This window comes from Pteropus vampyrus, unplaced genomic scaffold (assembly GCF_000151845.1).
Source record: "Pteropus vampyrus isolate Shadow unplaced genomic scaffold, Pvam_2.0 Scaffold5, whole genome shotgun sequence".
Lineage (NCBI taxonomy): Eukaryota > Metazoa > Chordata > Mammalia > Chiroptera > Pteropodidae > Pteropus > Pteropus vampyrus.
The window spans coordinates 1,564,811-1,576,669 of record NW_011888786.1 but is presented as its reverse complement, the minus strand read 5'-3'; the positions used below and the strand labels follow the sequence as shown (position 1 = coordinate 1,576,669).

At 38.0% G+C, this 11,859-nt stretch overlaps 1 protein-coding gene across 4 annotated transcripts in view; it reads left to right on the top strand.

Moving 5' to 3' along the window:
* TAPT1 (transmembrane anterior posterior transformation 1) overlaps window positions 1–11,859 on the top strand; it is a 48,292-nt gene that overhangs the window by 27,377 nt on the left and 9,056 nt on the right. For 3 of the 4 annotated variants that reach the window (XM_011364922.2, XM_023534035.1, XM_011364912.2), the window contains 8 exons: window positions 1–78; window positions 2,321–2,456; window positions 3,847–3,944; window positions 4,124–4,193; window positions 5,540–5,620; window positions 7,910–8,019; window positions 9,373–9,432; window positions 9,817–9,885. The exon at window positions 1–78 is cut by the window's left edge and continues 1 nt beyond it. In XM_011364922.2, coding sequence (XP_011363224.1) covers window positions 1–78; window positions 2,321–2,456; window positions 3,847–3,944; window positions 4,124–4,193; window positions 5,540–5,620; window positions 7,910–8,019; window positions 9,373–9,432; window positions 9,817–9,885 — 702 coding nt within the window. The remainder of the gene's footprint in view (window positions 79–2,320; window positions 2,457–3,846; window positions 3,945–4,123; window positions 4,194–5,539; window positions 5,621–7,909; window positions 8,020–9,372; window positions 9,433–9,816; window positions 9,886–11,859) is intronic. The other variant, XM_023534036.1, reaches the window with a different exon arrangement.

Below are 11,859 nucleotides of genomic sequence, written 5' to 3'. Positions count from 1 at the left end.
GTCGACTACTCCATGATGTATCACCTGATCAGGGGGCAGTCAGTCATCAAGCTCTACATCATCTACAACATGCTGGAGGTGAGCAGGACCCCCCTGTACCTGCCCGCTCAGTCCAGCCCCCACCCGCACGGGCTTGCTGTGCAGAGTGCTTTCCTGCCAGCTCTAGTCAGGGTGCTTCCGGCCTTCTGTGTCTGCCCAGTCACGTGGGGACCTTGTTAATGCAGATTCTGGTATAGTAGGTCTGGGCTTTCTAACGACCTGGTGCCTGTGCTGCTGGTCCTGGACACTCAGGGTAGCAGGTCAGGGCACGGTCTTCAAGTAGGGAAGAAGGGTTCCTGCTACCGAGGCATCAGTGCCCTTGAGAATGCATGTGAATTGTCAATTGGTAGAGAAGTTTGCTTTGCAAACTCATTGGAAACCCATGTCTACTTTTTGTTAGAACGTTAAAAATTATGAAGAAAATGTTAGAATTATATATATGTTTGCTATAATTTATATTTTAAATTGCTTTGACATTTTTATAGAGAGCAAGTAAAAATGTTTCCTAATTTCTCCAAGTATTTACAGTTTTAATATATCTCACTTTAAAAAAGTCAGGATGTGAAAATCTGTATTTATATATATTAGCAAAGCAAAACAATGTTTTCTTTATAAGAAGAATCTTAAGTTTTTCAAATAGTAAGCTACCCTACATTATATAATAAATTTTTGAGATTCAAATTGCATTTTTTAATACTACTTTAAAGGAGCATAAGTAAGGACCGCCTATCTTAAATTAGCCAAGAAGGAATTTCTCCTGATGAGTACACAGATAGGGCGATGTGGGGGCTGCTGGCCTTTCTGCTGGAGGCTGCACTCTTGTGGTCCACGAGAGCCTCCCATCACGTCTTGGTTATTCCTAAATTCACTGACTGAGGTGATTTCAAACCGCCCCCAGCTTCCCTGTTCTAGGCTCGATGCCGTGCGTTTGCTCTGCCCCCTCAGGTAGGATGCGGACGGTGGCTGTGGGTGAAGTTTGTGAAGCAGCAGGCCATCCTGCTCTCCCCTCCCTGTCTCAGAGAGAGGGGCCTGGCCATCTCCTCTCCTTCTGCTGGTCAGGTGGCTCTTGGTGCCAGTGCCCTGCCTTCGCTCTGGGCTGTTATAGGTGACAAGGGCTTCTCCCTACTCCCAAACTGGACCTGGATGCCTCCTGATTTGCAAAGCCCTCTACAAAGTGGTATTATTACTATTATTAGGAAATAGGTCAAGAAAAAGGGTTATGAACTGCTGATCAAAGGATCAAATGGTATTAATACTTACATTGTGGACTCACTCTGACGATGTGGTTTAAGGATAGCAGCCAAGATGTGCCCAGGCTCTGGTCCAGAGAGGAACCGCCTCCAGTCCTGGTTACCCCGCACACGGCGCTGGTCATCAGATGTCTCTGATCTTCAACTTCTCGTCTGTAAAGTGCAGATTCAAGGGGAATTGTGAGGATTGAGTCAGACAGCCCATGGAGAGGGCTTAGCGCAGCGCCAGGCATGGGGCCGAGCTCCTGTGCGGTCACCGCCTCCTCTCAGCAGACCTCGAACTCACATTTCTTGTGTGCCACGCACTGTCTGAGACCTGAGCATGCAGAGGTGAACAAAGCCTGGTCTCACGGAGCTTGTATCCTGCAGGTGGGAGATGTTAGGAAACGGTACACGCCGTGATGAGAAAGAGCAGAGACTGTGGGCGCCACGGGAGACAGAGCGCCCGGGACGGCCTTCTCCTGCGCGTGTGCCGTTGAGGCTGGACCCACAGTGATATGGCCTCCTCCTCCTTTTTTATGGGCTTCTCTTTATTTATCAAACTCTATTTGCGGAGATCAGTACCTGAAAATGTCTTTAGGAAGTAACTCTGCACATCGTATTCTATATAATAAACCTCAAACAAGTTACAGCTCCTGCTGTTTACAGTGCTATGAATACAGTGAGTCAAATGATATAGTTGTTGTAAAGAATTTAAGTTTAAATCCTGAATTTGAATTTAGAGAGTTAAAACCAGAGGGACGATGATTTTGATGTGTCTTCTCCCTTTTATTTTCGCCAGCACGTAAGACTCTTCTTGTTACAAATATAGCTAATTAGACAAAGACTCATCAAATAAAACGAGAATTTGAGCACTCACTGTGTCAGGGAATAAAGACACATCAGTGAATAGGTAAACCAAGACCCTGCTTTGAGCTTACTTTCCAGGGATTTAAAAAGTCAGATCTCTAGCATTCGAGTCGCTTCTGAATTTTAGTAACATATTTAAATGGAATATTAAAAAACACCTTTCCAATAATTTTTCTCTTTAGGTAGCAGATCGTCTCTTTTCATCATTTGGTCAAGATATATTAGACGCTCTCTACTGGACAGCAACGGAGCCTAAAGAAAGAAAAAGAGCCCACATCGGGGTGATCCCTCACTTCCTCATGGCCGTCCTCTACGTCTGTATCCTTTCAGTCTTAACGGAAAATCCGGCAGTCAGTGCACGTTCCACAGCATCTCATGCGGTTCGCTGTCTCTCACATTTAAAGATGTGTGTGCGCGTGTGTCCTGGACACAAAAGCGAAATGTCTGCTTCCCTTTGGGAAATGAGTTGTAACGGTAATCGCGAAGCAATTTAAGGAGCCTCGTTTATACATGTTCCTTTGAACTGCTAAGAAAAACCGTTCTGTGCTCAGTGTAACCGACGATGTGGAAGGATTTTTGATTGAAAGGACAGTGTTTATACATACGTCACATTGATATGGATTTATGTAACTGTTTTATACTTACATAGGAATGTTTTTCAAGGTATCTGTAAGCCCATGAATTATTCTTCTTCTATATACAGTGCATATAGAAGTAAAATTTAAAATTGGAGGAATTTGGGAGGTTTAATTCTCCTCTTGTACCCCCACCTTAAAGCGTTTCTTTTAGAGAGTAAAGACTTTGTTTTTTATATATGTATATATATATGTTAATATACATAAGTATATATTATATGTAATACATGTGTGTGTACCATTCATTTATAGTTACGCACGCATGCATACCTACACTGAAGTTCCACATGGGTCAGAACTCATTCACAGGAATGTGTCATGTGATTTTTTTCATACTGTCTCTGAAATAGTGATATTTAAAAGAATTGGCTTAATACTTGGAAAGTTAAGGGTCTAAGTGGGAAGATTTCTGTGAGAGTAAAAGCTTATTCCAAGTATAATGGAATAAAACAGTTACTGTTCTGATTTAAATAAGCCGTTCTGTATGGAATATGAATATAATTCTGTAACTGTGTCATCTTAAAAAATGACGTTTATCAGACATTTCTTATTGTTTCATATTCCCCATCCCCTAAAGAGCTATAGAAGATCACTTCCGGATGAACTTTTACTTGGTATTCATTTTCATTTTAGAAAGCAAATTATATTAATTCAGAATGTATATTGATAAGTGTCTTCTTTCAATATATACCATAACTTATTCAGTTTATTTAACAAAAATTTTAAGGGCCTGTTTCCCAAGTATTGTGCCAAATGCCAGAAATGCCAAAGACCTAGGAAGACCAAATTGGTCGTGTTTCAAGATTCACCGTCTAAGTAGATGGATGCACAGAGGTTTATTTCTGCTTTGTTTGTTTCATACAGGTAGTGTGCATCTTGATCCTGTCAAATTTATATCCACTAAGGCAATAGAGAAATTACAAAGATAATAAAATACGTAAGACTTGATTTAGAAAACAGTTATCTTTTTTCTGTTATTCATTTTGAAAATTGTATTATCTGTAGTATTATCTGTCAATATAATAATATGAAAACAGACTTAAGTTTTTTTCCTTGACATCACTTACTGCTAGTTTTGCATGCAATTCTTATAATGGTTCAAGCAACAACTCTCAATGTAGCTTTTAATTCACACAACAAGTCACTGCTTACTATCATGATGTCTAATAATGTAAGTATGAGATTTTTATTGTACATTTTTGAGATTATACGGGCACTTTAACAGCAGTAATTCTGGATGGGATAAATTATTTTTTCTAAATGTTATTTATTCTTCAGGTAATTTTATATGTACTATGTTCATTTTTAAAAGCAAACGTTGATAGATTCTATTTCTGTTTACTATTTCAGTTTGTTGAAATTAAAGGAAGTGTTTTCAAGAAGTTTGAAAAGAACAATCTTTTTCAAATGTCTAATAGCGGTACGTACAGTTAGATTCTACCTGCAGCTTTGTGCGGTATTATTTCGCAATGTATTCTGAAACTCGATTGTCACATTTTCTGTGGGGCTCTGTTTGGCTTAAGCTGTGCTTTCTCTTACTCTCTCAACATCTTGACTGAGTTTGCATATCATCCTGGTTAATCCTGGTTATATTGCATTCTCAGAATGTTTAACATAATAAAAAATTGCAAACATTTGTATAGTACCTTACTGTACTTTCCAAAACTTCTCATGAATCCAGAAATTTCTGTGTAGCAGATGATATTATTCCATTTTGTAGATGTGGAAACTAAAACACACAGAAAGTAATTTGACTTTGCCAAGGTCACTAAGCTACTGAGAGCAGCGTTGTGACAGCTCAGACCCCTCATGAAGAAGGGCTGAGAGCTGAGCCACCCTGAAAAAGAAAGCACTGCATCTGACTGGAAAGAGTGTAGGGGTTTAGGGAAGACACGTGGAAGACGCCAGCTCGCTAACAGACCACGGTTTAGCTGTCCAGTGAAAGCCCAAGTCATTTGCTGTAGAGTAACAGGGAAAGGTGGGAATAAGAAAAGAGAAGCCAAGACAATTTGAGAAGGGCTTAAAGGTGAAATGGAACTTGCAGAGGGCCCTAGGGGTTCCCACAGTGGGAGGGCAAGGTGGGAAACAATAGCAGAGCACGCACAGGCTGTGGGATGACTTCCTGTATGTGATGGCTTCTGGCCCCAGCCCCCAGCGCTGCTCACACACACCCCGATGTGCCAGGCTCCCTGCAGGAACACACTTATTCTGTTTCCTTTCTCGATTCATTCAGAGTAGGCTGAGAGTCCTTACTAACTTATGATAAAAATATAATTATGAAACCTATTGTGGGGATTGTTTTTTCTCCCCTATGCTATTTTACTAACACTCCCTTAAGTAAAGGATTCATCAGGTCGGTGCTTACGCACTTAGTGTTTACCAGATTGAAAATAGTCTGGAATACAGGGGTTTTGTATTATTATGTATTTTACTCTCTGCTTCTATTTTTCCTTCTTCTATAAAATGAAGACAGTTGTCATATATCCCTAAAGACCATCGGGAGACTCTGACTCAATCTGAGCAGACTGAAGTTTTGAATATTTTTTGAAGTTTGTAGAAAACTGTAATTTCCAAACTAGAATTTATGTCAGCAAAAGAAATGTCTTAAAAATGTAGCGCCATTCTGTATATGAAATAGTGTATTATTTTACAGACTTTTGTGCATAACATAATAGTTTTATCATGTTCTGACTAAAAGAAAATTGTTTTATATATGCACTACATTATTTATACGCACTATAGTATTTATATGTTAATTTTTTTCAGATATTAAGGAACGATTCACAAATTATGTGCTTTTGCTAATAGTGTGTCTGAGAAATATGGAACAGTTTTCTTGGAATCCAGGTAAGTAACTTTTAACAAATACAGTGGCCTCTGATTTTACTTTTGAACCAAAAATCATTCTTCTACATGGAATAAAATGATTATTGCAGGAAACTTTAAAGCCTTCTAGCCATTCCACTCTTCGCGTGTTAGAAAAACCCATGTCCGTAGAACGGATCGAGTGTATCTCCTGTGGTGCGGCAGGATGTCACACGGTGTGCCCATCACATCCCACGAACCACAGTGTCCCTAGCGCTGTGTACTCTAGGCAAGCAGACGTGGCTTAGCGCGGCAGCTTCTGCGCCTCTGTGTCTTTTAACTGTGGAAGGCTGTGCTTCCCGAAATACAGCCTGATTCTTTTTCATTTTAGGGGTTCACCAGAACTTTCGCTCTTTCCCAACATTGCTCTTTTGCTTATTCACTGCCTGTTAATTATCATTCTAAATAAGGGTAAATTCCAGAAATATAATATAAAGCAGTAAGTGGTTACGTGTCTACGTCTCTGCATTAGGGCTGACAGGAAGTTGTCACTGTTCCATGACTTCACCGTTGGGTGGCCGGCCGTCACTGGGCGTGTGTGCCATGTGGCACGGGAGGGAGGTGCTGGGTCACGTTAGGAGCCATAGGCTTCTAGAGGGAATTCCCAGGCGAGTGCAGCCCGGTGTGGCAATGCTGAAGGGAGCTTGCGGGGAACCATCGAGCTCAGGCACCTCAAGTCACATTTGTGTACAACTTTGTCCTTAAGAAACGAGATCACGTTTTGCATTTTATTTGTTACCCCCACGCCATGCATGTCATCAGCATTTAATAACTTCTCGTTAATTTATTTTGTTGCTAGTTTTTAAGTACTTGTGAAAAATCAGATGTAGGTATAAAATGAGAGGTACGAAATATTCTTGAGAAATATATTTCCAGAAGTTACTTTCTTGTAGAAACCATAAAATAAATGGTGTACCTTCCAGTGGCTTGAGTTCTGATCTGAATACACCCAATAGCTGCGTGACCTGTGGAGGCAAAGTCCCTGCTCCACACCACCCAGGTGCTCTGTGGTCTTGGGTTCGCGGTGTATAACTCCGTCAGGTAACAGGGTGGCCACGGGAGGCAGAGTCGTGGCTGGTCCCAGAGGGGCCCACATGGGATCAGTAATTCTGAAGCAGAGTTGTTGTCCCAAAGGACACTGTTCCCTAAGCCTGCTGACAACTGGGTGTTTGAAGGCTTACTCTCATTGGTACTTACTTGGCTTTAAACAGGTTATCTTAAGTATTTGTTATCATTATCGTGGTGGAGTAAGGTAAAAGGAACATTTCTTGTTGGTGAATTTTTTATTCTTTTATTTTTTTTAGTTTTTTTATTTTAACCTTTTTTTTTTTTAAATTAAAGTACCGTTTATGGATGCTTGTCCTAAATTCCCAAAATTATGAATAACAAAAATAGTACCAGCTCTTTTGTGTGCCAGGCACATCTTTTGTGTGCCAGGCTATACATTTTACATCATTATCTTATTTAATTCTCATAATGGTGAAGTATAGATACTTTTGTAGATAAGAAAACTGGAACTTAGATCATTAAGAAACTTGCTCAAGGTCATATAGCCAGTTAGGGGCAGAGCTTATGTTCAAAGTGGTTCCCTTATTCCCAAAACCTCAACCTGATGTCACACTCACGAAAACTGCGTTGTCAGGTGTCCAGCCCCAGCTGCAGTTTCCCACCCCAGGTCCTGAGCTGCCATAGGTCGTCGTCCACATATCCTTCTCCAAGGTCTTAGGAGGTTATCCGTTTGCGTTTTTTATCAGGCATTTGGTACTGCACTGACGTTTTAATAAAATGTACAGGTGAGCAAATTTGACAGATTACATCTGTATGATGGAAATAAATGTATCTTTACTGTAGTGATCAAAGAGAGAAAAAAATGTTCAGATGACTTAAGCAGTTTCCCTACTACTATTTACTGTCACACTGAGGCAGCTGTAGAGTTCAAGGATTTTTCTAACAACCCTGCTTCATTAGTCATTCCACCTGGAGTCCCATGTTGGCTCCAGGAAGAGAGGCACTGTCCACCTCTGTGTCTTCCCCTCAAATAGAGCGTGTCACAGAGAAAATAGAGGATAAATATTTGTAGAATGAATTATCCTTTAACTTGGTAAAATATGTCTCCTTTGATAATTAATTGAATGCTCGTTCTCTATTATCATTTACTGCAAATGTTATAGTCTTGCCTTGTGGATTTCAGAGTTCTGTGGTACCCTGTGGTATTATGAATTCTGTTTCTATTAAGTGATTTAATTGTCTCTCTTTTCCCATACTTTATAGATCATCTCTGGGTGTTATTTCCAGATGTTTGTATGGTGATCGCATCAGAAATTGCTGTGGATATTGTAAAACATGCCTTTATCACCAAGTTCAATGACATTACTGCAGATGTATGTATTAAAAGCAATTCAGTGTTTGATGTTGACTTACGATACTTAATGTTATAAATCTGTAGAGTAACAAGTTTAGGCTTATTGCATTTATGAAGGTAATAAAAGAGTACTACTTCTTTAAAGTTAGAATTATAATTCTAAATTTCTAAAAATTATTACACTACTGGAAGTATAATATTTCATTATTAAACAGTTCTGGGTCCACACTTTTGGGTGGAGGTATAGATTTGACTAGTAGTTGAGGTCAGAGTTGCACTAACTCAAAATTCGTATAAATTGTTAATGCTGTCATCATCTGTTTATGTAAACTTTTAAAAATCACATTGTTTCTATTTAAAACAGACTATCAAAACTTTTCTCTCTGGCTAGATGTTTAAGTACTATAAAGTTAAAATTTGATTTTTCTCTGAGATTATGAAGAGGTTTGATAAGTTTTAGAAGACAGGAGCTTTATTTTTTCTGGTGAGAGTTTGATGAAACTGAGAAATTTGTTTTATATTATAAGCACACATTCTGTAGAATTTCCAGAAATAGACACATGACTACAGGCTCGCGTGTGAGATGTAAGCGAGTTTTCTAGTACATTCCTCATTCCTTCATCAGAACAGTAATTTCAGCAGTTTTCTAGATTTTATTTGGGTTTTGCTTTGTCTTGCTCTTCTACTGATTTAAAATCAAAAGCAGGTTCAACTGCTACAATATGATGATTATGAATTTCTGAATGCTTTAATATACTTGAATAAATTATAATTCTACACTTTTTTGTAAAGCACTGATAAACTAATTTCACCATTTAGTCTCTTGGCTTCCTCAATGCAGAATGATTCCTTTGTATGGCATAATTTAATCTGCATTTGAAGTCAAAATTCATATGCACGATTCACGTACCTAGTGCTGTTTTTAGTGAAAATGACAGTTTGCCGTTTTCTCTAACTCAGTTTTATATTCTTACTCAACATCCAGTTTTTCTAAGGCATCATGATTAGATATACAGTGATAATTTTAAACTGTTCATTTAATGTAAAACTTCAAAATTATTTTATATATATATATTACACTACTTAAAATAGCCACTGTTTCCAAAATTCTAAACTTTCAGGATTATAATCATTGAGTATTTATTTCTCTTTGAAGAGACACCTTTAAAAGTCCTGTGAACATCACATGTGAGGGAATTGAGGCTGTTTTACCCTGTTGCAGGAAAACAGAGAAACACCACCCACATGTCTGCTTGGGTATTCAGACCTTTCTCTGGTTAATTGTTAAACATTTTCATCTACAAAGTATAAGTCTTTCCACATTATTTATTTGCACTATATTACTTAATATTGCATTCTTATTTGTTTTTAGGTCTACAGTGAATACAGAGCCAGCCTTGCTTTTGACCTCGTTAGCAGTCGGCAGAAAAATGTGAGCATTACATCAAAGGCATAATCTGAAATTAACTGACGGTGGTTTAATTTAGGACAGAGTATTATTTAAGGGAAAGCTACATAAACTTCATACTTATCTCTGTTCTTGACACTAAATGTTTAAAAATTAATAAAAATAATACTAATACTTACCTAAATAGGGTATAATTTTTACGTCATTGTAACAGTTACACAACTTTGTTTAAAACTTCTTATGACTATTTAGGTTTCCACATCATTTTACTGAATGACGTAATAGGGTGCCAGGCTCTATTCTTGCTCCAGACCTCACCTCTTTAGAAGGTATGCTGATGACGAGTGAATAGTACTATTATAAATGCCGTTTAAATCCCATAAATCTTTTTCTGCTTCCCCTGTCTAGGCCTATACCGATTACAGTGACTCTGTGGCACGGAGGATGGGCTTCATCCCTCTCCCACTAGCTGTTTTAGTAAGTCCGTACTTGCTGCTTTTTTTAATGATTCGATAGCCATCATTATAGAATCTTAATAAATGGATTATCAGTAAGTTTGTTTCAGAAGGACTTGACATAAAAATGAAAAGTAAATGACTTGGAAGGAAATTTTGTTTTAAATTATGGCATTATCCTTTTGGAATCTGAGCCATCCAATAGATAAGTGATATTAAGGAACTTTTTATGTAACGGCTTGTCTAATAATGAGGATACTCTTTTGCTTATTCATTTAGCAGAGATTTTTTTTTAATGGAAATACCTGGCAGTAAACATTGCCGTGAGCACTGTAACAGACATTGGTACAAGTATAAGTTGATGTAGTTCTAACAGGCAGTATGATAGTATTATGGAGCAATTTTAGTTTTAGGAATTTATCCTGAAGAAATAGTTATAAGAGGCACATGAAGATTTATAGGCCAGGTTATACATTACAGTGACATTTATAGTAGTAAAAATTTGGAAACATGAAGTAGGTTAAAAAAATTATCATATGCTCAAATGAAGAAATATTCTGTATTCATTTTGCAAAGGTTTTACAATGAAAATTTCTCCGCTTCAGGAAACATATACATATGTATTTTAAATAATAGCACCGAAATTTACTAAATCAACTAAAAACAAAGTCATCAACTTTTAAATTCTTAGTGACTCGCTCAGAAGAGCCTTGTAAGCAGTTACTAGCCGTGTCGGGCTGTACTAGTGTTCATTGAGAGGGCTTGCTGGCTGCACTTGCATGCGATTATATTCCGTACTGGCTGCCTGTTCTCACATCTGCACAGACGCAGCCCTCTCTGTGCCAGAGGTCATCCAGAGTGCTGCTCCCTCAAGCCAAGCCTCGTGGAAGTCAACCAAGAGGCGGATAAAGGAGTCATCAGTCGAACCGACTGTATTTCAGACCAGCTTGCCTGACTTTTTTTGAGGGTAGATGATTAATAGATTTAATGTTATTTAAATTTCAGTGTGACTCCCCAGATAACCACATCCTAAATGTTTTCAGTTATATTAGTAGTTTATTATATAATGTAGCTTTCTTTTGCTTGGGAAAAGGAACTCCTAGAATTTTAAATGGAAGATTCTAAAGAGTAAAATAATTGTTTATTTAAGGTTTAAGAGATTGATAAAATAGAACATTGACTTTTTCTTCGTTTGTTTTCTACAACTGGAATCATGATACACATCATACAGTGTGAGGATAAACCTACATAGCCTGATTGTTGTTTAAAAGGATCGGTTAGATGATTGGATTTAAATGTGGCCCTGCTTTGCCAAATAATAAATGTCTAGTAACTTATTTGCCAGAAAACTCTATTTATGATTAGTATGAATTTTTTAATTTAACATTTAAAGATTTTCTTTAAATGAATTTTTATGATTATTATACCAAAAGATTTAAGCTTAATTAATTAACAAAACACTTGTGGAAAACCTCCTGTATTTTCTAAAGGAATATATAGTCATGCAGTGATCTAGTGGGTTGTTTTTATTTTTTTTTTTGCTTTTCTCACACAGCTCCAAAGTGACGCCATAGCTTTGGCAAACACCTAGGAGCTTTGAGGAGTATACTGAGGCCTCAGTAATTAATTCTTTAATTAAGGCCCAAGAATGTCATTGCTTACTTCTAAATGTTACCTTACACCTTAAAATGAATTCATGTACAAAAAGAGTAAAAGAAATCGTGTATTAGGGTCTCATGGAAATTAGGCTTTGGATGTGTGTATCTTAAAGTTACCTAATAATATACCAGATAAAAATGAAGTCACTGACGCCTTAAACGTGATCATCGGCTGGCCTTTCACGTTAGCAGATAAAACCCTAGTGCCATGTTGGTTTCCATCAGAACTGTTTGTGTAACGGGAAGGCGTTGTACAGTGGGGAAATGATGAGGACTCCGTGAGCGTTTTCTCACAGTGACACGTTATTTGACACGTGACAGTCCATTATTCCCTCTGT